Below are 27,994 nucleotides of genomic sequence, written 5' to 3'. Positions count from 1 at the left end.
ATGAACAATTTTGGACAAAGCATTGTTTACATCATCCAAGACTGATTCACGTCTTTTAATCTTAAATAAAAGGGATGTGTCATCAGCGAATAGAAAAATTTCATGATTATCCTTAACAACATATGGCAAATCATTTATATAGATCAAGAATAGAAATGGACCAAGAATTGAACCCTGTGGGACACCCATTTTTATGGTTGATCCAGGGGCGCGCTTTCCATTTATATCAACAGTCTGAATTATTCTATTTTCTAAATAAGAACTAATAAGTGTCAGCGCATTGTTCCTGATGCCATAGTAATGTAATTTCCTGATAAGAGTCTCGTGTTGGACGCAATCGAATGCCTTAGATAGATCACAAAAAACACCAAGCGCTTCCATTGAACCCTCCCAGGCATCATAGATATGATTGATAAGCTCAACACCCGCATCAGTTGTTGAGCGACCTTTCGTAAATCCAAACTGTTTACACGTCAGCAAAGTACTAAAGTCTGTCTGCATTTGATTTAATATAAGTTTTTCAAAGATTTTACTGAAAACAGGCAATACAGATATAGGTCTAAAATTTGAGAGATCACATGTATTACCTGATTTAAAAACAGGTATTGTCTTACTGTATTTCATCAGATCAGGAAAGGTACCATAGTCAATACATTTATTAAATATTATTGCTAATTGTGGAGATATGACAGAGATTATAGTTTTAATTAAACTGACAGAATGACCCCAGAGCTCAGTTGTATTTTTTAATTTTAAAGAGTCAAATACTTTAACGACCTCAGTATAGTGCACATATTGAAATTTAAAATATTTAGAACATTCTTCGACATTTTCTTTCAACATAGTATCAGCTAGTAGAGGTGAACAATTTAGGGACTCAGTTGTTGAGATTGGCATATTCAAAAAGAAATTGTCAAATAATGAAGCTATTTCAGTTTCTGATTTAACCCTTTTCCCGTTATATTGTAGGCAATAATCAGTCTTATGTGATTTAGACTTTCCTGTCTCAGCATTAATAATGCTCCATGTGGTTTTTATTTTATCATTGCTATTCTTAATCTTTTCACTTAAAAAACGAGATTTAGCTGTTCTACATACTATTTTAAATATTTTGGAATATTTTTTAACATTACTAATGAATTTAACACTTGTGTTAAATTTTTTCACATTATATAATTCATACAGTCGTTTTCTACTTTTATGGATGCCTACAGTAGCCCAGTCACTAAAGCATGGCCTTTTATTTATAAAAATAGTCTTGGGTGTAAATACTGAGTTATATTCCTCACTAACAATTTTAAAAAATGTATTATAATGTGTATTAGGGTTTTCACATACTTTAGTGATGGTAGTTTTAACTTCAAGTTATGTTTAAACATTTCAAAGTGTTTTGTGGTTTTTGTTATTACAGTACATTCTTCTTTAGATTTATTTGTAATAGGCTGTGTAGTAGATGAATTCTTACAGTTACATATGTAGTTATTTGTCAAGGATTCAAACCTATCGTAGTTATATTTACTGAGATCGCAAAGTTCAGTCATTTTAAGAATATGTTCTTCGGTCTCCAGTTGAGCTTGCTCATATCTACTTTTTAGGATCTCATAATCTTCCGACATAGTATTTAGTTTTTCTTCAAGTTATAGTATAATGTGTTGGCTATTCTCTTTGTGCAGTTGTAATTGTACTTCATGTTTTTCAATTAAATTTAATAATTGCAAGCGTTCTTTGCGTAATACTGTGTTGTTACAGAAAATTTTATTTTTCCTTATTAATCTATTTGTTTTTTAATATATCTATTAATTCTAGAGTATTTTCTCAGTTTATTTTTGCTAAGTAATAAATAGCTCTTTAAGCAGTTGTCATAGTTGGATGTTTGCCCCAAAGGTTTGTCCCAACTAATATTATTTGCAATATTTCCGGTATTAACTAGCTCATCAAATAACGATTGTCTTCGTGAGGATTGGTAATCCTCGTTTTGAGCCTCAAGGGCCAATATGTGCCTACGGGCATTGCCCAGCTCTGACTCTAGAAAGTTACAGTGTTGTAAAATGTTGTCAAATAAATTGCTTTCTTGGTCCATCTTATTTAACAACTTCTGTAAATTATCTCTTTGTTCTTCAATTTCAGTCGATTTTTTATATATGTCTGCCATTTCTATTTTAAAAGTTTTATTATGTTCCAGAATTTTTAAAAATTCTCTTTCGCTATCTTCTCTTTCTAATAAAAGTTGTTCACATTGACTTTTGTATTTTTTTAGTTCGTCTAGCGTTTGCCCTAATTTGCTCTCCAGTTGTCGAGATGTAAGCTTTCTAGCGGTGATGGAAGACATCGTAGAATAGTATTCCATTATTTAATACTAATCTAGAATGTTATTATTATAATACAGAAATGTTTGACTTGAATTTTTATTTAATTCGTTTGTAGTTTCGTTTAAGTGCCCTCTAGTCATAAGAGGAAAAATCATAACAAGTAGTCTCCACGGATCGATTGATAGACTAATATGAAGGTACTTGCAATATTCTGATGCTTGTGTTATGTTTTATTATTTATTATGAGTTAAATTGTCCTTTTTCACCTTGTATATTTTATAATTTACAAATGTGCTCCTTAATGTGATCAACCTCAGGCATATGTTTTATATTATAATGAGTTTAAAAAATTGCAAGATTGTCTAACTTTTAGCAAGGCTCGAAACTAGTTTATATACACAATATGCGAAAATCAGCCAGTAAGTTCAAGTTTTTACACTATAGTTATTATAACAATAATACCTGATCATTTATAGTCAGATAAACATATTGCACATAAATTTAAGAAAATGCGAAAATGATTATTTTATTTGATTTAATTATATCGGCGATCAGCTCTCGCGTAAGTTTCGGAACTTGCGTCGGATCCTATATAGACACTTAATTTAATTAAGTCAGTAATTAATATCTATTGTTTACACTACAAAAAATACAAAAAATACTTCTCTTTTAATCAGCTGGCGGTAATGTAACGTTTAGTATGTTCCAACAAGTCACTTAGCTTAGCGTTGAGGATGTAGGATGATGCAATAGTTTCGAGCACAACATCACTAAATTTTAACTACACTTTTTACGTTATTTAAAGATTTTTAGGTTTTGCCAACAATACATATTATATATTGGAGTTGAAATTATATTTTAAAACATAATTCACTTATGCATGTACACTATTTCTTTTTATTTCAATTTTTAAACACTAAGTCAATGTTTACACTCGCTCAATCGAGCCGCCATCCTCTGGTGACTTCTGGTGTACCTCAGGGATCGCACCTGGGTCCTTTGTTATACAATATATATTTATATGACATCAGTAATTGTTTTGCTAGTTCAAACTTCTTGCTGTATGCTGACGACAAAAAGATTTATAAAAAGATTTCACAAATAGACGATTGCTTTATGTTACAAGATGACTTAAATAGACTGTCACAATATTATAAAATAAATAAAATAACAGTTAATATTGCTAAATGTCAAATGATTACATTTTCACGAAAGCATAATAACATAAAATTTGATTATACTTTAAATAACGAAATTATTCCAAAAATTACTCAAATAAGGGATTTAGGTGTGATCCATGATAGCAAACTAACCCATAATAACCACATCGAAATAATAACACAGAAGGCTTATAAAAATTTATTTTATTCTTCGCACTTGCGAACCTTTCAATGACATCTTGTGCCTAAAAGTGCTATATTATGCTTAGGTGCGAAGCATCCTTGAATTCGCAAGTCCTATCTGGAGGCCTACATATCAATGTTATATTGACCGCCTTGAAAAAATACAAAAGATATTTATGAAAAAATTTAATTTTAAATCTCAATTCATTCCTATAGACTACAAAGAAGCCTGTAATTATCATAAAATCGATACCTTGGAAGATAGAAGAGATGTAATTGATATGTTACTCCTTTGTGATATATTACATAATAAATTTGACTGTCCAGATATTTTAAATAAAATATCATTCCAGGTACCAACATTACGTACTAGGCATACTAATTTATTTAACATTCCCTTTGCTTCTACTAAGTATCTTAAATATTCACCTCTATTTCGAATTCCTGACATATATAATAAGAAATTTTCCTCCGTCGACATTTTCAACTTATCACGTCTGAGGTTCAAAAAACTGATATTAAACTGTTTAAATTGCAGGAGTTAATCATCACTATATTCAGGATAAATTATTAGTCTCACATCGTAATTTAAACATTATATTCGAACACTCACATTCACTCACACCACTCACATTCACTCACACTACTCACATTCACTCACACTACTCACACCACACAACCTACTCACCGTTTCAGTTACTCAATATGGATACGATTTCTTCTTTTCTTTCTATTTAATTTTTTCTTGTAAGTTTTTCTAGTATTTTTCGTTTTTTGTCTTAAACTACTTTGTCACATACTTATTGTACTGTTAATAGTATTCCTTTTAATTGGCGTATCTATTCTGTATAATTTTTAATATACTCTTTTCATTTTGTTAACTGTAAGGAATCATAAATAAATAATTCACTAGCACTACACTAACTCAAATTGTTAACTCAATTATGAACAAGTAAAATATTTTTTTATTTAGCCGTTTTTATGTATTTGTCATGATTTTTGTTTAACTTTTGTACACATTTGTGAAGTAAACATTCTTTAAGGCGTGGGACCGAGCCAACGGCCTTGAGAAATCGGGCAGAGGTTAGTTATCACTCCCGGACAAAATCGCCATAGTTTTAATTCGGAGTAAGAAGCATTTTTAATTTATTAATAACATTATTATGTTTTTAATAAATTAACAAAACCATGTCATGTTAAATAGTATTGATGTAGAATTGATTAATTTGCGTACAATTTTTATCTAGATTGAATGATTAGCATGGCTCCAAGTGTAAAAGTTACGGGTATTTTGGTGATTTTTTTCGCACTGTCTATAAAAATAGAAATGGTATCAAAAAATTAATATAAGGTCTATATAAACCGTCAAGAAATGGTTTCAACTATACGCTGTATTGGCGTTTTCTTGGGATATCAACATAATCATGCTAAACATTAACTTTTGTATTCATTTGTGAAGTGAAAATTTCATTAGACACGCTGAATGGGTCTTCTATTTTCGCTCACATAACCATCATTTACAATTTTATCATTCAATCCATAATTCCCACGCTCTTAAATTCAACGTCTTATCTCCGTTCCAGTGCCGTGGCTATTTAGATAAGTCATTGTCCGCCAGTGACCTTGGGTGAGAATTGAATCCAATCTACGTGTAGGCTGTTACGGCCTTGTCATAACACAACCTGCCGTGCCGACTACCGTCACAGATCCTCGGCCGAGTTGCGCGACGAACGTGCGCAGGAGTGTCTTACTATATTTAGTTTATAAATATGATTTGATTTAGTGAAACTATGAAGTGATCAATAAATTTGAGGATTTCGTCAAGGATAATTCAGTATTGGTATGTCCTTTTATTTTTACGGCGACATATCTGTCGATCATTTCTATTGCGATTTGGACAACTTTAAAATTATTTTATGTTTTTAACTTTAATTAAGCTAAGAATAGATTTAGAAAATATGTATGTTAGAATCCTTAACAATTGATTGGTAGTATGATGTTAACTTGTAAAATAGTCGAGTACCTATCGTAGAGTGATTCCTTGATTTTCATATTATTTCTAGCTAAGTTGGCCCCATCGCAACGAAAATTTCATCAAAATAGGTTAACCTTGCCGTTTTGTTGTTCGTAGCGTATATACATACATCAGTTTAATATATACAGACATATAAGGGCAATAAAATAGTATATATAGAGATGAACTCACAATTATTTACTGTTCATTGTATGTATAGTTATCACATGTATCGCTTGTTATCATTGTTTTGTGACCAAGCAGTGACATCACTGTGTAATCCGCGACATTGAAAGTGTTAAATATTTATATAAATATAAGAAATATTTGATACACTTGTTTGATATGCACTCAATGTACAAATATAATATAATATACTGTGGCTCGCACCAACTCACCTATACCGAGGTCTCTCTCTGCTCTCAACGCTCTTCTCGAAGCCAACCCTGCTTGTGATTTATTTGCGGATGGATGGCAGACGAATTTAACAGAGTGCTTGCGTTTTTGTGAATGAGGAATGGATGAACGGTATTTGGATATTAATTAATTGTACGTTATTTACAGTAAATTTTTAATTTATTAACTATTAATTGTGTAATATGTTTAGTTTGTAATTTATTCTTACTTCAATATTGTAATTGGCTTACGCCGTTTTATTAAAGTATAAATAAATAAATATAAACCTTTTAAAAAGGGTTTTTTTTTGTATCTATAGAACAATATAATATAACGAACGAACGGCGCCTATTTCTGCCGTGAAGCAGTAATGTGTAAGCATTATTGTGTTTCGGTCTAAAGGGCGCTGTAGCTAGTGATATTACTGGGCAAATGAGACTTAACATCGTATGTCTCATGGAGACGAGCGCAATTATTGTAGTGCCGCTCAGAATTTTTGGGTTTTTTAAGAATACTAAGCGGCACTGCATTGCAATGGGCAGGGCGTATCAATTACCATCAGCTGAATGTCCGGTTCGTCTCGTCCCTTATTATCATAAAAAAAAAAATTAGAACTTTTTCGCCTCGCGAAGAATTAATAGTTCAATTTACAAAGCTGACTGCCCACCCTTCGCTAGTCGGAGAGGCACGCGAAGAAGAAGAAGAAGCTAGTATAAATCAAATGTTAGTTATTTTTCAAAATAAAAAAAATTATTGTGGAATGAAAAATTGAGCCACCTGGGCGATTTTTAAGAAGGGATCGATATAACAGCTATCCCTCATGTTAACTTTTCACGATTATTTTCGCTTGTTCCCAATTATAAGTACCTATTTATTGTAATATAAATTTTTATTGCTATTTATGTACGTATATTAGCGTGACACATACTCAAAAATCACGTCAAATAATAAGTAGATATTTAATATTGGTTTCATGGGAATGTAATGAATACTTCGTAACTGCGAATTTTATAATTTATTATAAAAAATATATTACCATATATACCATTTATTTCTATGTCATTAGATCTCAATGGAAATCGTCAGGACCTAACCCAAACTATTAAGAGTTTTGTCATCAATCATTATGAGGGCAAATGAGACTTAATAAGTAACGTGCGCACTTTTTGTATTGTCGCTCAGAATTTTTGGGTTTTTCAAGAATCTGGAGCGGCACTGAATTGTAATGGGCAGGGCGTATCAGTACCATCAGCTGAACGTCCTGCTCGTCTCGTCCTGTGTTTTCATAAAAAAAAATCAAATTCTAATAGCATATGTTGGTACCCACATAGACTGTTCAATAAGTGCATTCCTGTGCAGCAAAATTCTTAGAAAGCTGAAAACAAGTAGCCACCAGAAGTTGTTAGTATAACTATTTCCTTTTGTAATAAAGTATAGCCAATGAGTGTTTAATCAAATGGAGATACAACTTATGTACCTGCCGTACAAACTGCCTTCACCTTTATAAGTGTACTTCCGTACAAAAACGCCTTAATAAAATGTTTACGAGTAGCCCGGATGCAGTAAATTCGCATCGATTTTCTGTGAAACTTAAAGTAACTTGATATGTGAGTAAATTTAAAGTCACGTCGCTTTATATCCCGATCACAAGCCTCTAATTTATTTTTTATTTATTTATCATATTACATATACCGATATAAAACTAGGTCAACTTAGCATCTAAAAAAACCACAAAGGTTAACATCTAAAAAAACCACAACTAATGCTAATAACACTTAATAATACGTCACAACTCACAACTTATGCTATAAATTAAATGAACAACAGTGAAAATATTTTAAAACACATAAAAACGAATAAATATGACTTAGCAGGTTCAACTTCTCTTAGCTGCTATAATTTTTGTAATAGATAATCTTTTAGTCTGTAATTAATGTTTTTAGTATTTAAATTTTGCCGCTCAATGAAGGTCAGCTCATTTAGCAAGCGAGGTATTAGGTAATCGGCAGTTCGTTCGCCGTACACGTTGCATTGGACAAAGTACTGCTGCATATCAGAATGTAGATACCCTTTTCCATTAACTAATTTTGTATTTCTCTGTGACATCTGCTTTAAATTATAGTTGCTTCTGTAAGTTTTTTTATTTTTCTTTCGATCCCACTATAACTTCTTCATTTTTTTGTACTCATAATGTGACCTTTACATTTTTGTAAAGGAAAATATCCTACAAGATCATGGGATAAGTTTTAAGTCTATTTTTTTCATTATTTTGAAAAGAGTGGATTCTGTGCTGCAACGTAAGAATTTCTTTTTCATATCATGTTCCTGTGCTCACTGCAATAACAATAATAAAGTGTTTCCAATATTAAATAAACTGCAATATTTCTTTCGTATAACCGAAGTTACCGCTTAGTGCATTTATATACCTACAAGGTGCGCATTTGGAAAATATGTGGTTGATGATTTAACAAGTAATGAATATGAACACTATTGCGTGTCACCTTGACAGAGAGCAATGTAATTTATATATTAATTCAGAAATTAATTAATTTATAATTTGTAATGGGCGGGGCGTATCAATAACTATCAGCTGAAGCTAGTCGTAATATAAATAAGCTATCGTCTTTATTCAGTAGTAGCAAAAATATGGATTAGAAAATCAATAAAATTGAAAAAAAAAATGTTAATTTAACACTGAATCATTATCATTTTTACATTTATAAATAGATTTGATTAATCGTAATCCATATTTTTGACAACAGGTATGAATTCTTTATGAAATGCCTTTTGTTGGACTTAAATTTTCCGAACATTTACAATTGTAATTTATATTTTTTTTACACCATCAGAAAGTAGATATTTCGACGAACAAAAAGCCCCCAAACTTTTTGAAAAAAGCTGATATTTTAACGTCAGAATTTTCGATTGAAAATTAGGGTGCTTTTTTGATATTAAGTTAAAATAAGGCGAAAAAAATAAATATTTTTAATCAAATAAATTACAGTGTATTTCAGACATAATAAAGGTAAGTTATCACCAAATTTCGTAGAAAAATTTTTTATTTTGAAAAAGATATAAATAAAAAAGCATAAACTTGGTTTTTTGAAATTTTCACCTAAATTTTGAGGTTATGTGAAAAAAGTGTAATTACAAAAGTTGTAGATCTTTTTATTACCTACAACTTTGCCACTTAACTTTTTTCCATAGGACTTGTAGTTTTGCCGGAAATCAAGATAAACCATTTTTTACCCTAAAACACCCCCCCTTTTCCACTTCCCGACCTCATATCGCCCGTAATTTATTTTTCCCTTAATTTTTGTTATATTCTTGTCATTTTCCAATAGGTTTCATCCTACTATTACTTTGTTTCACTTTTTATCATTTTCAAAGGCTTCGGCACTGGTCTATAAGGATAATACAGGGGAAAATATATTTAATCCCACGAAAATATTGCCGTGTAATGTGAAGAAACGTATCCATGTCAAAAATTCATTCTTATTAGACTTTTCCAAATCAAACACTAAAATGCTTTACTCGCTCCTTCCAAATTCATTCTGTTTAAACAACCTGGCTGGGATATCCTTAGGCAATACATCTTCCCACATTGTATTTAGTGATTTGCTAACAACCTTTTTCTCCGTGTAAATAATATTTCTAATTTCCGATAGGGCAAGGGACCCTGAAGGAATTTTCGTGATCCCGTTGTTCACGAAAATAGGTCATAGAAAATAGTCAGTTATAATCTCATGATTTCGTGAATGCCAAGAAATATTCGAAATACTCTTTGATTAAAACTTCTCCAAATTTTCAAGAGAGCTTATACTTCACTTTGTCACTTAAAGTGTGAGCTTTACGTCCTTTACGTCACAAGTTTAAATGTCAAAGTCTTCAACAACAATGGATTAATAATTATAATCAGAAAAAATTTCCAAAACCACTCACTATTCAATTTTTAAAAGCTGTCTGAGAGTGTCGGTCAACTTACGGCCGTTCCTAATATACTATCTATAGATAGAGATAAATAACGACCTTCTACTGTCAGTAATTAGATGTCAATAATCTGAAGCTGAAAATTTATTGAAGTAGGCGTTACTTTGCTGAAATCCATAATTATACAAATGATTTGAGTTTTCTTTAGTGTTAATTCCGCCAATATTTATCTTTAAAAACGAAACTGGACTGGACTTCTCAGTCTCGTGCCAGATTTTGGCGAGACAATACGTCCTGAGGATGCCTCGTGTAGAGGCGAAACACGTGTCGAATTGTTTAAAGACAAATATTGGCGGATTTAACACTAAAGAAAACTCAAATCATTTGTATAATCTGAAGCTGTCCCGATGTACCCGATAAGTCATTCTTATCGCCTTTCGGCCGTTCCCAATATTCAGTCTATCTCTTATTTGAGATAAAAATCGTAACTTTCGTTGGCTTTTCTGTCCCAATAAAGTTAACGACGGTAACTCACCTTATCCGTACACGCTATCTATCAATGGGACGACGTATAGCTTTCCAGCGATAGATGTTTGTATGGAAATTATAATTTACGCATCCCAATACAAGGCGATAAGTATGACCTATCGGGTATATTAGGACAGCTTCAGATTATTGACTTATTACTGACAGTAGGAGGTAGTAACTCTATCTGTAGATAGTATATTGGGAACGGCCGTTATATTGGGACGCGTGAATTGCAATTTCCATACAAACTTCTATCGCTGGTAAACTATATGTCGTCCCACAGACGGCGTATACGGATAAGGTGTATTGGGACAGAAAAGTCAAGGATAGTTACGATTTTTATCTCAAGTAACCCACAACCGGAGATAGACTGAATATTATGAACGGCCGTTAGGGGATAAACGGGCAATTTTTTTCGGCAAATGCGCCAACCTTGCGGCCACATACCTTGCTTAACGGCCTGATTGCTCAGCACCAAGAGTTAGATGTTTTTATTCTTAGTTTATATGAATTTAATAAATTTTAATAAATAACTTTGTATGTGCAACCTTTGACTCGGTATGCGATTTTTCTGTTTTCACACATAATAGGCGTACAGTCAACGTTAGATTGTGGAAAATAGCCTGTAGGTACCTATACCGGTATTATAGCTACCTTAATAATTTTTCTACAAAAAAACTTGCATAATAAACGTGCTATAGACAGGTTGTTAATGTCTAGAACAGTTTTTGCTCATTGCTATGCACCTGCCCATTGCTTCAAAGTGCGAGCGTAAATGCATTGACATAATTATCTTGTTCGTTTCAATGACCTTCTAATAACCCTGAGTTCGAACGGTTTATAATAATATACTAGAAATAAAATTTAAATGTCTGTCTGTAATATAAGAATAACATCAATTGGGAACTTATAATGATATACACATTATTAAAATATTTTTCCTCGTGTCTATCAATGTGTCTTTTCCAACTTAGCTCCATAACAGCACTTTCTTTCACAGCCAGATACCTAGTTCATGGTAGGTTAGGCTATGATGTAATGTAAATGGGATTAGGTCATGAAAACGTACTGCAGGGTTTTCCTGGATATTCTTCCATTGATGACAATGTGGAACCCAACGAATTTCAATGAATTGAACATCTTATTGAGAATGTGAATAACACACAGTTTACACAAAAACGAACCGAAACGAACGAAAGTCAGAAAGATTAAGACGAACAGGAGTCAACTCCGATATTGTCAATCGAAATCGAAAATTATGTTGAAAATTTTATTGTTGCTAATACATGTAAATCTTTCTGTCAAGCTAGAATAAGTGATTTTTTTAAATAACGTAATTAAAAATATACTATATATTTAATATTATTTATAAAAGTATAATTTAATACCTATACTATATGCGATATTGGAACATTATATTATGTAGGAGGTATGTTTTATTTCCATACATATATCCCGCATAATACACTGACTCTATATATTGATTCTGTATGTACCTACGCAGACAAAACAGGAAGCGGTCGCTAGTTATCTTATAAAAAGTAGTTAGCATTAATTGACAAGTAACAAAATATCAAGATTCTTAAATAGGTACTTGACAAGTGAGTTCGTATAAATAATGTTTAACTGACCTCAGTTGCTCAGGAATATTTCAATGATTCATGTTCATATGGCATTTGTTGACACAGCCAAGGAAATCCTGTTTTGGCTTTGAGAAACATGTTCTTCTGTTTGCACGTAGGCACTTTCTGCAGAATATCTTAATTCAATTCCATCGCTCGCAACATTTGTTTGAAGTTCACTGTTAACCTATTGTTTTAAAATGATAATCATTGAATTTAATTTGCATTCACAAATTATAACTCTTGTGCGAAGCGAAGCGAAGCTGAGCGGAGCTCTCACCGGGTGACTCCAATTGATTTCTGTGTTAAATTGTTTCTCGGCCATTTCTGGACCGATTTTAATAAACTGATAGAAAGCTTTCGAAATTTTCTATGTTATCGTTGAGAATTTTGGCTTGATTCAATTATTATATAAATGATTTGAGTTTTCTTTAGTGTTAATTCCGCCAATATTTGTCTTTAAACAATTCCACACGTGTTGAGTCTCGTGCCAGATTTTAGCGAGACAACACGTCCTAAGGATGTCTCGTGAAGAGGTGATCGAGGAAAATCATTTATATAATAATTATAGATTTCCGCAAAGTAACGACTACTTCAATATATTTTCTTGATTCAATTATTATAATTAAAAACAAACATGATTTAGAAATTATTCTAAATTACCACGCGCTATTTATATTTATTTAAAAATTGAGCCGATTGAGCAAATCACAATAAGTTTTAATTGTAACACTGCTATCAATCGAGAGTGATTCGACTGCCAGGTTCTTAGATATTGAATTTGCAAATCAGCACAAGTTTCTCATGTGACCAAATAAGGCGCTGATTCCTCATGTTTAAATATGGCGCCAAATTCCAAAAGATTCTTTTTATTTTTTTTGTTTGGATTATTTTTTTTTCTTTTTGTACATAGACTTAGTTTACCTCGCATTGCTCAAATATACGCCGCAGCGAAGCGGTACGACGAGCGATTGCGGCATCCTAGTATTAATATTAATATACAATTTTGAACCCACATTTTAAACAATTGCACTCGTCGTCAAAGTCACAATTACAGGGCTAATAAAACTTAACTTTAGCCGAGTAAATTCACGATCTACGGTGCCCTTTAAACCCACACGCACACAATAAAGCTCCACGGCTGAAAATGGCTTGTATATTATTCATATGAGGTGTTCTTGTAGAAAATTTACTAGTTTGTGTATCAAAATATATAGAATACTGATGTACATATGTCTACTGTGCTAATATGGGGTACAATAATGTTGTACCCGAAGCTTTCTTCACTTATCTATTATCGTAATGAAATTATATTGCTGATAATGCATTACGCAAGAGACCAAATTGAATGAAAAACAAATTAAATAAGGTGTAATTACAAAATTATAACATAATATAATATGTCATTGGTAGGTAACAGACCACAGAACAGGTAAAAGGGATAATCAGTAAGTAATCTCATTAAACTGTTCTGTGGTAGATACAATAATATTCTCTTAATATTTATAGAACAATGTATAATATATTAAGATCCATAAAGTGTAAATGAAACAAAACTACATATTTATTGAGAAAGTGATATAACATTTTATAATTGTTATATTATTAAGTATATTTATTTATTTATTTATACTTTAATAAAACGGCGTGTACCAATTACAATATTAAAGTAAGTAATTAATTACAAATTAAAAGCTAAGCAAATTACACAAATAATAGTTAATAAATACAAAGTTTATTGTAACTAACTAACAATTAATAAATATCCAAATAGCGTTCATCCATTCCTCTCGCAAAAACGCAAGCACTCTGTATATATTCTTAGAGTAGGAAAATCAATCAATTAAATATTATATAATTATTATACCTATTTCATATACCTATTTATATTTATATTCATTGAATAAGTAATGTGTCTTTAAAAATGACTGCCAGCGAATCCATATTCTTGTCACGCTCGTTCCCTTTGTCTTATACAAGGGAACAGGAAGTAAAACCTGACCTTGGCCTATGCGTTCACCGGGACCCCTCTCCCTACAACCTTTACGAAAGGGCTCGGCGAACCGTAGCAATGTTTTCAACCGTCATTCGATGAACCCGCCCGAAAAGCATTTTACATGTTCCGATATTTTGAATTTGTTTTCATTGCACAATTTAAATGGCAAATTATTAGAGATTTATCCTTTCCCTTTCAATTTATAATTTGAAATTTCGTTAAAATAACTTTACATAAGTAAAACAAAAGCTATCTTAATATGTCTTAAAAAATATTCAAAACCTGTTTGTCTGTCTGACTTATTGTTTAATTTTACCGACTCGCAAGATTCAGACTAATAATCAATACTAAACAACGCATTTAGTCTTTTGAGAGCAAGGTAAAGGAAGAAACATAAAAACTAAATTTTAAAAACCTAATCATTCTTTATTAGCTAATCAATTTTATTGATGCTTTGAACGCCAAAAATTGGCTTTAATAACATGTCAAACTGATAATAGTTAATATTACTGATAAATTTTTAGTTCATATAAGTAACAATAAACGTTTCTTCAATCCCCGTTACATGGTGGATAAAAACAATCGTTTATTTATGTGAAATTGGCAGTAATTTAGCATTCAATAAAATTAAAGACATTTAAGAGTCTTTATGCTTACATAATTACAGCACTCAATAAAGAATAGAAAGATGGTAGATAAAAGCTAAGGGAATGGGAAACTGAATCTTATTTGACGCTTTGAACAATGAAAGCTTATCAAACTAACCACGACAACTTTCTTACTATATTATTGTTATGTAGGTTGATACACTTGTAAGTATATCTTGAAACTTAGAAAGAACTAGATAAATTCCTTCTTTTGCTTAAGCTTTTTGAGCATAATTTACTTAAATCAATGCGTATAAATCTTTAGACCTTAAAGGAAATTCTTAAACTAAGTCCGAACATTTTAATAATGATTACTTTATGTGACAAGTGTAATTAATAAACAGGTTGTTTATAAGCTTAATTCATGTAATATTCATGGGAGAGTAGGTAATTATAAATATCTATAAGCCCAATTGTCTTCATACGATATCGATCAATAAATTTGTCCGACACGATGTCGTATCGTATCTTGTAAATGGATACATGTTTAAAGCTCAACAAGGAGAACTTTAAATAGACACCAAGCTATTCAACCAATTAACAATGTGGCTATACATAATCTAAACATATAGTATCTCTATAGTATCGGTACAGATAGCGAACGTATCGCTCGCATTATGAGCCAATTTTTGTATCCTACAAAACGATATATTTTACACTGATATAAGTGAGTGAAAATCATTGAAATATATGATAAATGCAGATTACATATTATTTGTACATAAGTTACAAAAATTTCGCGTTCAGTTGAAGAACAATTTTGAGGGTAAGACCCATCTTCGCATTCATAAAATAGTTAAATATTTTTAGTGTCCTCAAATCTTAAAATTTTCAATTTGATGTTATATAAACCAATACTAATCACATCACATTGCCTTGGTCTATAATAATAATATTCCACTCTTACAAAGTCCTCACTCTTACAGAGTCAGCTCTCCCCCTCTTAATGTAACGTGCAATAATTTATAAGTTTCTTTAAATCAACGAACTGGGTATGCAAGCTTTGCTCATGAAAACTCGTAAAAACGTTACTCCAGAGATGAAATCGGCTTTTCATTCCCAAAACCCCACGTAGTAAATTTCATTGGAATCGTGAGAGTCCATCCCGAGATATACTATTTTAATATAAGTTAAATAAATTGCTTGTTTATATATGTATATATTACATGATATAGTTGTTTTAATTAATTGATAAATACTGACAGAGAACATTACTTTCAGCAATATAAAATATTCGTGAGGTATGAATTACAATTTACAACGTAATGACCGAAGTATGCGATTCCGCCCAATTAAACATATGCCAACACTCATGTTTATTTAACATCGATAACTAAGACGAAATTCAAGGTCAAGGCAAACTCCCAACTTAAAAGCCAGCAACGGATGTCCTTGACCCCTGGTGTTGGGGAGGTCCATAGGCAGTTTTTTTTGGAAGAGGAGGACAAACGACCACCCGAGTTACCTGATGGTAAGTGATCACCGCAGCCCATACTGTCTTGTAACACCAGAGGCATCACAGGAGCGCTGCTGATCTTACTTAGCGTCGAATAAACGAACATATGAATTGTAGAACCGAAAACACATTCGTAGGTGGCGGTGAGGCACGTGAGTCTGTTGCCCATTAGCCTCCTCTTATTCAAGATTCCGGCTAGATTATGGGTACCACAACGGCGCCTATTTCTGCCGTGAAACAGGTATGTGTAAGCATTATTGTGTTTCGGTTTGAAGGGCGCCGTAAATAATGAAATTACTGGGCAAATGAGACTTAACATCGTGTCTCAAGGAGACGAGCGCGGTGCCGTTCAGAATATTTGGAATATTCAAGAATCCTGAGTGGTACTACATTGTAATGGGCAGGGCGTATCAATTACCATGAGATGAACGTCCTGCTCGTCTCGTCCCTTATTGTCATAAAAAATATATAAAAAATGTTTGAGACCAGGAATAAATAATTACAGTTAAGTCAATTAATAGAATTAGATGTAATTTTGCGGAAATACGTTGCTATTCAAATTGTTATGAATAAAAAAATTACTTCGTAACGTTTATAGCCCTCTACACGAGGCATCTTCAGAGGGCCATCTGTTGACTCGCCAAATGCTGGAACGAGAGTGATTCTCTAGTGTACTCTTGTTTAACATTTAAGTCAACCTCCACCTATTATTCATTTCATCACTCTAATAATTCATACCCTCCATTCTTATATTCTCACCTTATCATGTTTGTACACTTACAAAATACCTTGAACAACATATATTTTCGATGTAAATAAATATCCTCGCGGGAGTACAAAAGATATCTTACCGTACCTAAGCTCCACAATATTTACAGGAAATTTATTTTTATATTCTTGTGTTCCAGATAACCGAATGAAAAACAAAAATGACGAGGAAATTCCTGTTCTGTTTTCCGTTAAGACTCGGTAATATTGTGTTTGGCTACATTGTAATTGTAAGTAATGTTGTATTCAATTATTGCTATTCGAATATTTGCTCATAATATTTTATCAGGCGTTATATTTATAATATATTTATTTTAGTCGTATCTTCTTTATTATTGCTACTGTGGATTTATTTAATTGTAAGTGTTATTCATATTAGCATAATAATTATAGGATAATTTTAACATAGCAGAACTTAGGAATAAATAAGGGTTTGTGAAATTTCAGTCGCGCGAAATTTATGACTGACATTCCGCGTGATTTTCATGTAACTTCTTGCACAGACAGTTTGTGGAATCTGCTGAAGTATTCAGAAACCCATACGACTTGGGACCTTTAAGGTCATCTCTGGATACTCTGAACTCAAAGATTTCTTGATGTGTTCATCCTCTTAAATATACAAAAATATATTTATTTAATGTGGGGTAGGTATTAAAAATGTATTTTCTTATTTAATGGTAGGTAGGAAACCTATGGATCTTTTATTTGACTTGAGCAGTGTTTGAGATTGTAAAATATTTTTTTTTCATGGTGATCACAGAGTTTTTCACTTAGGTGAGCTAAGTTCATTATGGTCTCTTCAATAATTATGTGTGGCTGGGACACTATCATAGAGGTCTTACTCATAGAAGAAGAAATTAGTGACTTTTGGTTACTATGACTACAAAGCAGTTATTATGTTGTCATGCTTATAAAAAGTTGTAATTATAAAGTTGTTTTCTTATATTAAATAATGGTGAATGCACTGATTTGCACATAGTCTACTGCTGATACTCTGCTCTATCTCATATAGCATGGGCCCAGAAACGGGAATAAAAGAGAAAAATGAGTAATCACGTGCACATAGAACAATTGAAAAGAGAAAACTACGATACATGGAGGATCCATGCAAAAGCTGTACTATTAAAACTTGGCCTTTGGAGCTATGTTTCAAATAAAATTAAGAGACCAACGCGAGAAGGTGATGCATTGAATGACTATATGGAAAAAGATGAGTTAGCATTAGCCGAGCTATTTCTCATAATATCACCGGGCGAATTAAAACAAGTTAAAAATTGTCAAACAAGTAAAGATGTCTGGGATACGCTAGAAAGCATATATTATAGCAAAGGTCCTGCAAGAAAAGCAAGCCTATTAAAAGAGTTGATATTGAAGAAGAAGAAAGATGGTGATAATATTGTCAATCACTTGAATAAATTTATGGATATCGTCGATAAACTAGCAGATATGGACATACCAATTAATAAAGATCTTCTTAGTATTATGATGCTTTACAGCTTACCTCAATCTTTTGAAAATTTTAGAATTGCAATAGAATCCAGGGATGATCTACCAGATCCAGACAACTTGAAAATAAAGATAATTGAAGAAGCTGAGGCAAGAAAAAATATAGCTAGTACAAGTGAACAAAACTCTGAACAAGAGGCGCTGTATAGTAGTAGCAAAAATAAAAACTTTATTGTTAAATGTTTTAAATGCAAAAAGAAAGGACACAAAGCTCATGAATGCTGGTCAAAAGTGGACCGAGTTAATAAAAATAATGCAAGTCTATGTTGCTTAGAAGAAACATGCCTAAATACGTCTGATAATAAAGAAAAAATTAAGAAATGGTGTCTTGACAGCGGATGTACGTCACATATGAGTCATGAATTGAAAAGATTCATTAATATGGACAAAGCTGATAACAAAACGTTAAGGTTAGCATCAGAAAACTGTCTTGCACAAATCGAAGGACGAGGTCCAGCAAAACTTTACACCTATAAAATACCAAATCTGAAACTAACTGAAGCCTTGTACGTACCATCGCTGACTACAAATCTAATGTCAGTTGGAAAAATAACAGACAAAGGTGGAACAGTTTTATTTAAACAAAAAAATGCTATCGTGATGCGAAACAATAAAATTCTGTTAAAAGCAGAGAGACATTCAGACGGTTTGTACTACGTTAAAGAAAACATAGAAGAGAAAGCTAATTACTGCGAAGCAAGCAAAATGCAGCAATGGCATAGAAAGTTAGCACATCTAAATTAAGGACAAATGAGAATAGCACTTGATAAGAAAATTATGGAAGGCTTAGAATTCAATAAAAGTGACACAGTTAAAGACTGTGAAGTCTGTGCTAAAGGCAAAGCAACAAAACTACCGTTTAATGCACCTAAAAATGAGCAACGTACAAATGAAAGATTCGATATTGTGCATACTGATGTATGTGGTCCCATGAGGCAGCCATCGAAAGGGGGTTCCAAATACTTTATCACATTTACAGATGATTATTCAAGATATACAAGAGTATATACAATGAAAACTAAGGATGAAACTCTATCAAAATTTAAGGAATTCAAAAATGAGGCTGAAAGATTTACCAAAAAGAAGATAGTATGCTTACAAAGTGACAATGGGACAGAATATATTAACAATAATTTTGACAAATATTTGAAGGAGAATGGCATCAAAAGGAGACTTTCCGCACCATACACGCCAGAACAGAATGGTTTAGCAGAAAGAAAAAATAGGACATTGCTTGATTTAGCTAGATGTATGTTGATAGACGCCAATATGAAAGAAGTTTTTTGGGCTGAAGCTATTAATACAGCTAACTACTTGGCAAACCGTAGTCCTTGCACAAGTATTGATAACGCGACTCCATTTGAAAAATGGGTAAAGAGAGTTCCGTCAGTTAGACATTTTCACATATTCGGAACTAAGGCGTTTGTACTTAAAAAGGAAAGTAGAATGGAAAATTTGAAGCCAGAGCGACACCTGGAATTTTTGTAGGATATTCGGAAAATCGCAAGGCATACCGGATTTTCAACCCAAAAACAGACCAGGTAATGATTAGCAGAGATGTCAAAATACTGGACAAAATGTTTTATGAAAACGAGATCAAAGGAGAACAAAAACAAGATGTAGTTAATAAAAAGGAAATAGAAATTATATTTTCTCCTGAAAAAGAAAATGTAGAAGATAATAAAGATTTGAAAGAACATGAAATTGATGAAACTGACCAGGAATTGAACAATGATGAAATATTTGTTGACGCAAATACAGAAACAGATGAAATAGATCCGACTAGTTCTACTGATAAAAGACAGAGAAAACCACCAGCATGGCATCAAGATTATGAGATGGATGCTGAACAATCATACCTCTGAGAAATAGACGAGAACATGGATGAATGGGAAGATGCAATAATAAGCGAGATTGAATCTCATCTTAAAAATAATACTATGAAAATTGTACACAGAAACGAAAGCAAAAATTTGATTGATAGTAAAATGATTTTAAAATATAAATATAATGCAGTGGGAGAAATAGATGGAGAAATAGAAATAGATTGTGGCGCGTGGGTTTAATCAGAAAGAAGGAATTGATTACACTGAAACATTTGCACCTGTTGTAAAAATGAGTACTCTTAGAATACTTATTGCACATGCAATTGAAAATAAATTTTAGTTATCCCAACTAGACGTGTGTACTGCATTTTTAAACGGCGATTTAGATGAACAAATTTATATGAAGAAGCCGAAAAATCTGGATAAATGTTTAAAATACATAATTACACGTGGAAAAGACATAGAGTTGATTAAAAAAGCAAAATAAATGCTTTTAGATATAAATAGATATAAAAATAATGGGATATGTCAACTAAACAAAGCCATATATGGTTTGAAACAAGCAGGAAGACAATGGTTCTTAAAGTTACATGAGAAATTGTTGGAAATCGGATTTAAGAATTCTTCAGCGGATCCTTGCTTGTATATATTAGAAAAAGGAGGAGAAAAGCTGTTTGCAAACATTTATGTGGATGACTTAATACTAGCATATAAATCAGAAATGTTGTTACGAGAAGTCAAAACAAAACTGCAAAAAGTTTTTGAGTTACGAGATATGGGTTCACTCCATGATTGCCTGGGCATACAATTCACCCATGTAGGGGGAGAAATAACATTGTCATAGGAGAATTATATTGAAAATTTAATAAATAAGTTCAACATGGCTGAATGTAAGCCAGTGTCAACGCCCATGGAGACTGGTCTGAAACTGGAGAAGGGTAATGGACTCACAGAGATGGAGAATGTACCATACCAAATATTAATTGGATCTCTAATGTACCTCGCTGTAGCCACAAGACCAGATATAATGTTTGCTGTTAGATATTTGAGCCAATATAATACATGTTTTGATAATACACATTGGCAAGCTGCAAAAAGGGTGATTCGTTATTTAAAAGGAACGAAGAATGTAACCATCAGATATAAACAATCAGGAATGGCACTAACAGGCATGGCTGACGCTGACTGGGCGGCATGTACCGTTGACCGTCGTTCATATACCGGTTATATTTTTAAGTTTGGTGGTGGCCTTATTAGTTATGCATCAAAGAAACACAGAACAGTGGCTTTGTCAACAGCAGAAGCCGAATATATGGCGATGACAGAAGCAATAAAGGAAGCTTTACACTTGAAATATCTGTTGGAAGATATTGGAGTTTTTCAACAAACTGTTACGATCTATAATGATAATTTGGCTGCACAGATGTTAGCAAACAATCAAATGAATGGTAGGAGATCGAAACATATCAGCATAAAGGAACATTTTATACGGGATTGTGTCCAGAAGAAATTAGTGACCATCCGTTACAAGGACACAGAACATATGGGGGCAGACCTTTTTACAAAGGCATTACCACAACCAAGATTGTTAAAGCTTCTAAAGATGATAGGCGTCACTCAGACCTGAAGGTCATCGTGAGTATCATAGAGGTCTTACTCATAGAAGAAGAAATTAGTGACTTTTGGTTACTATGACTACAAAGCAGTTATTATGTTGTCATGCTTATAAAAAGTTGTAATTATAAAGTTGTTTTCTTATATTAAATAATGGTGAATGCACTGATTTGCTCATAGTCTACTGCTGATACTTTGCTCTATCTCATATAACACACACCAAGGATTCCCTTATGTTGAAAGAACAAACACAAAGACTATAAATTATGTAAAAAGTTGTTGAAGAGTACATTAATTTTAGTTTACTTTAACATCAATATTATTGTAGGCGGTAAAGGTTAGTCCAAAAATACACAAAGATTTTCAGATTACTTCCTCTATGTGTGATGTGAGCCCTAGTCACTATTTTTTTCATATAACAAAACGTAAACGGGCAAAAGGCGTATGGGAAATGGTTATGAATCATTTATATTTTGTTTCAGATAATTAGTCTTGCAGTAGCCGCATTTCATTTGTATCAACTTGGATTAAGTATTTTGTCAAAAGATGAGCCCAATGAAGAAAAGTTTAGAAATTTCGAGAACTTGGAGAGTATATTTGGCGAAGACAAGAAGGATCTAGTCACAACAATCATAATGATATATAATTTAACGTATATTTTAATTGGATTGTTGCTGTTTGCTTTTGCAGTCTTACTAACTGTAGGAGCTCATAGGGTAAGTTGTGTGATTACTTTGTCATAATCCCGGCGCTGGATGATTTTTTTTTCCGTGTCCAATTTATAACTCTATCATAACACAGAATATGTATTGGCAGAAACTATAACATAGTTGCGTAGATCTGCCGCGCCATTTTGCATCATCAACTACATATTTCACATGATTGTTACTAACTGTATTTTTTTATTACAATAAGGGACGATATTAGTAGGATGTTAAGGTGATGGTAATTGCTACGCCCTGCTTATAACAATGCAGTGCTGCTCAGGATTCATGGAAAACCTGAAAATTCTCTCTTCACCTTGAGACGTAGGATGTTAAGTCTCATTTACCCAGTTTTTTCACAAGCTGCGGCGCCCTGCAGACCGAAAAGTAATAATGCTTACACATTACAGCTTCACGGCAGAAAAAGGCGCCGTTGTGGTACCCATAATCTAGCCGGTATCCTTTGCACAGAAGCCTCCCACTGGTAAATGCCCTAAGTCGCCTCTTACGACACCTTTGGACCTGGGACTTCACACTATAATTTTTTTGCCCCGGGGAAGTACAGAGCATGTGCTCATTACAATTCAACTACTCACGCTTGCGCTGGTCACGTTGAGCTATAAAACCTTCACAAACAAACCTTCAGAACCTGTATACTGCTTGGCGGAAGAAAAAGGTGTGGTTATCCATCATGCACCCATCTGTCATCATGTGCAACCTTATTCCTCCCGCTGATTTCCAGCTGCACACTGCGAACTACTAAGAATAAAATACTACCTCCAGCGAGTCATTCACATCTCAGAATACAGAACAACCCAAAAAGAGTGTTCAATCACATTTCTACGTACCGCATTGTGTCCAAAATAACTCCTGCCCACACCCCACTTTTTATAAGAGGAGGCAAACGACAAGAACGACAAGAACAGCAGAAGCAGTAATGTGTAAACATTACTGTATTTCGGTCTGAAGGGCGCCGTAGCTAGTGAAATTTCTGGGCAAATGAGACTTAACATCTTACTTCTCAAGGTGACGAGCGCAATTGTACTGCCGTAGAAGTTTTGGGTTTTTCAAGAATCCTGAGCGGCACTGCCTTGGAATTGGCGGGCGTATAAATTACCATCAGCTGAACGCCCTGCTCGTCTCGTCCCTTATTTTCATTAAAAAAAACTTTAATATTTATTTATTTTAGGTAAATGAATGTTGCATTACAACATTCTTTGTATACAGCTTCTTCCATCTGTTCTTCACAATTGGTTTGATAGTTTGGGAAGCTGTGACTGCTGGCTGGATTCAACTTGGACTTATTTTCGCTTCTGATAGTAAGTTGCATGTCACTTTAGATCCTCGAATTTCAAATTAATCCCTATTTGTTACGGGAGGAATATATCATCTACTATAAAATTTAAATAAATCACTTTTAAACATGCGTGTAACTGTAACTGTATTTTTACATTAGATTTTGCAAATTTATTGAAGTAGGTGTTACTTTGCGGAAGTCCATAATAAGCGGAATTTTTAAAGACAAGTATTGGCGGAATTAACACTAAAGAAAACTCAAAAAATTTGGATAACAAGATTTTGCGTAAAAGTTACTTTTTTATTATTATTTTAGTTAATCCGACGTTTCGTGACCTTTCCAGATCACGTTTTCGGGGGGACAGCCAACGTCAGGTTAACTAAAATAATACTAAAAAAAGTAACTTTTACGCAAAATCTAATGTAAAAAAACTGTTACAGTTACAGGCGATTTAATCCTTCGAAAAATGTTTTATTTAAATTTGTAACACTCGCGTTAATCAAAGAATATCTTTCTACCATGAAATCAATTATTTTTTATCTTTTTATGTCTTTTAATATTTTTCTTTCTTTCAAATCAACTCCACGCGCGTTTGTTAATGGCTGACATAAAAAATAAATAAATAACATAATTTTATTATTCCAGTACTCCTGATACTTTGCCTCTTCAGCGTCAAGTATCTAATGGAAGCAATAAGGACCGGAAATATCTACAGCCGTCCTGGAGAAGTGCTCTTTAAATATTGAACACGCATGCCTTCACACGAGGATCAAAAATCTCATATATTCAGTGATAAGGCACGGTACCACGTCTACAAGTGCGAGAGAGTGGGGAATATTGATAATACCGCTCTCTCATCGTTATACTTACCTTGTCTGTCCGCCTGAACAACATCTTCTAAATTCCGTTTTGAATGTACTTAAGAAATAAGAAGAGATCAATTTTATTTTTAAATCAATTTGAATGTTATCTTTACTGCAATTTGTGGCAAAAAAAAATGCTTTTTTATTTATTTAGCATCTCTTTGTTGCTAACTCATATCTGTTGTTAACATAAATTATGGAATTTTATTAAAATATATTAATGTCAAAAATTAACCATTGAAAGTAGTAATGGTTTCTTCTTTATCAGCTCTGAAATAAAACAATTTCCGCTATGATCTGTTATGTAAATACTTCCAATACAGTGCTATTACAGAAACTTCCTTGTTTAATTAATGTTAAGTTATTATTTCATGTAATCGTAAAAATTTGATCTAATTATACGCCTTTGCGATTGCATATCGTGCTTGCTTACTGCAATTATGGAGAAAGCCTCTTTTCACCATAATTTAATGTTATTGTTACGAGTAATAATTATTATTTGTGAGAATTAAGATTGCAAAATAAACTGTTCATTTGCAAATGTTTTAATTTCAATTAAACCTTATAAAAATTTCATTTAATTAATTGTTATTACAACCTATAGCTATGTACGATAGTATAATAATAATCCCAAACATAACTCGGATACAACAAACTTACAAAATATTAATAAATAGATCACAGACGCACGAGATTTCATTCACTTACAGCTATTTTACAATAAATAAAAATAATAAATTACAATCCTATCAATTCGCTTCCCAACCAACCCAAAATAAAATTCATATTTAAAAAAAGCATATCAACGTGACGTTATATCTTTGTATCAAAATATTAATCTATACAAAATCGTAACAGGTAAAAACTGTTTTTTGAATATTTTTAAAGAATACTTGCTTTTTGTTTTACTAACAAAACCGAAGCCAAAAAAGTAGAGTTAATAATTTATTTGTCTGCATGTATGTCCGAGCAAAACGTAAAAACTACTCATTTGATTAAATTTTTGCATGACAACAAGAGGTTGGATCGGACGCAGACAGATTTTTATAGAGTCCATGAGGATGATCTCATAACTAGTAATCTATAAAATATTTTGGTTTTCGAATATAGATAGATGTTTCACTGCGAAAATAATGTCGAATAGATTAGAAACGTAGATAACCTATTGAGTAAGATTCAAGATTTGATAAGAATAATCATCGAAATTATTAACATCTCTCCTTCGTCGTCGTTTCCCTAACATCATGGGTACTACCATAGCCATCGTCGCTGGTACCATACCGGCGCCAACAGCAGCCAAAACGGTCGATTTATCAGGTAAGTTATTAGAAATAATTTTCTTTTTTATAACTTTTTTCTTAACGGGTTTGTTTTGTGACTCTCCTGTTTCTAAATCCTGCTTCTTATCCATATCCCGTTTTGATTCTTCCACTGTTTGAAAGCTTTTCTCTACTTCCAGGAGTCCTCCATGTGATGTTGTCATGTTAATGTGAGGAGTTTCCATTGGTAGTACAGTTAACGACACAGCGTGATGTGACGTCACAGATGGTACGGCGCTCTCAGCGTGCATGTCAAGCGACCTTTGCCGTTTCTTGTTTCTATATCCTTTAGTTGTTGATAAAAGAACCCATTGCCCGTCGCCTTGTGGAGGTTTTGAGTAACGTTCATCATCAGATTCATCAGCGTAAATCACTTGTGTTGGTCTCCTCATAGGTCGCCTCTGCATACTTGATTGATGAAGAGCTTCATACTCGTATGGGAAATTCGACGGACGTGAATCAGTTATCACAGAATCTGATACTCCGTAGTAAATAGATTCATCGTTGGGATAATTTTCATCTCTGTCACAATTTGGTTTGCTGTTGTACGGCCGTCTGCTGTCGTCAGATGACCAAGAAGATTGTAAGCTTTGCATAGACATTGATTGCTGTGGTTTGTTCTTAGTCCATGTAGGTTTTGAAGGTAATTCAGATTCATATTCAGGTGGTACATGTAATTTATTATTAATAAATCCAGGACGGCTTAAGATAGGTTTCTTTTGGGTGTTTTGCGTAGGATAGTTATATGCGTTATCCATATCTGAATAAGAATTATACTTATCGTCATTCGAATATTTCGTGTCTTCATCTTCGTTCCAATAACTTGGTTTTTGCTTCTTTACGTTCGGCTTCCACTTGGATATCTTACTCGAAGACCACGCAATTGGTTCCAGTGTTACCCAGCCATCTTTGTCATCAAAGGGATGCTTATGCTGTTTGACTTTTAAACGGTTCCACGAAGTGAATACTTTTCCATTATCATCATTTTCGGTATCTTCGTTACTAACTGATGGAAATCGATCTATTTTAACTTTTTGTTTCTTTAGCCTAGCAGCTAAGTCTGCAATAGCTTGAAGACGTTCATTTGAGAGATCACCAAAATCCTTAAGTTTTTCCAAATGTTCAATATTATACTCATCAAAGTCTTGGGGGCCTTCATTCTCAACGAAATCTTCTCGGCACGATGGACCATAACATCGCGGTCGATTGCCACCAATATCATGCACAATGTGCGTCATAAGATTTTTCATTTCAGTGTCTTTATTACTTTTTATCTCCTCCCAATTTCTTGAAGTGTCATCGGTGTCTATTATTGTAATAGGATCCTTGCCGGGCACATCGAGCTGATAGGTTTTAACTTTATCTGTGTATTCGATTTGTCCGCTTGGATTTGCAACGGCAAAAGAGAATAAACAAAAAGCTATAATCACTGTCATTTTCTCGAAGCAATTTTCACTTTCGTTTTGTTCGCGTAAGCACGCGGTCCCGACACGCGTGGACTGAACGGCGGCGGCCTCGACAGCTCACTGATATAGTTCTGATAGTAGATGCACAATAACAACCATCCCTGCTCTCTACTGCAGTGGTAATTTCGACTTGGTCACGACGAATGAACGACATAATTGCATGACGATTGTCGCTTACTGCCAACTTATCTTAATTCACAATCACATCTCTCTTGGAGCCGTGACCTGCGACTTGGTGAAAACATTTTTCATTCAACGGCATGTTTTCTCTTAACGAGTAATGCGTGAGCATTTTCTAGACTGGTTACTTACTCAGACATCAGAAATAAGAGTTTCAAGTTTACATATTATGTATAATATATTTTATTTTTATGTGCATAAAATTATTGC

General features: G+C 33.1%; 2 protein-coding genes across 2 annotated transcripts; one reads left to right on the top strand and one right to left on the bottom strand.

Moving 5' to 3' along the window:
- Nucleotides 1–5,333: 5,333 nt before the first annotated feature.
- LOC126967894 (uncharacterized) lies at nucleotides 5,334–25,360 on the top strand. The gene is made up of 5 exons (XM_050812591.1): nucleotides 5,334–5,492; nucleotides 17,150–17,239; nucleotides 22,438–22,671; nucleotides 23,849–23,978; nucleotides 24,602–25,360. Exons 2-5 carry the CDS (start codon nucleotides 17,171–17,173, stop codon nucleotides 24,700–24,702), a joined length of 534 nt encoding a protein of 177 aa, XP_050668548.1. The 5' UTR covers nucleotides 5,334–5,492; nucleotides 17,150–17,170; the 3' UTR covers nucleotides 24,703–25,360.
- LOC126967883 (uncharacterized) lies at nucleotides 25,349–27,588 on the bottom strand. The gene has a single exon (XM_050812578.1). It carries the CDS (start codon nucleotides 27,572–27,574, stop codon nucleotides 25,982–25,984), a length of 1,593 nt encoding a protein of 530 aa, XP_050668535.1. The 5' UTR covers nucleotides 27,575–27,588; the 3' UTR covers nucleotides 25,349–25,981.
- Nucleotides 27,589–27,994: the final 406 nt, after the last annotated feature.

This window comes from Leptidea sinapis, chromosome 14 (assembly GCF_905404315.1).
Source record: "Leptidea sinapis chromosome 14, ilLepSina1.1, whole genome shotgun sequence".
Classification (NCBI taxonomy): domain Eukaryota; kingdom Metazoa; phylum Arthropoda; class Insecta; order Lepidoptera; family Pieridae; genus Leptidea; species Leptidea sinapis.
Note: the sequence above shows the minus strand (reverse complement) of the source record. Positions and strands in the feature narration are given on the sequence as shown.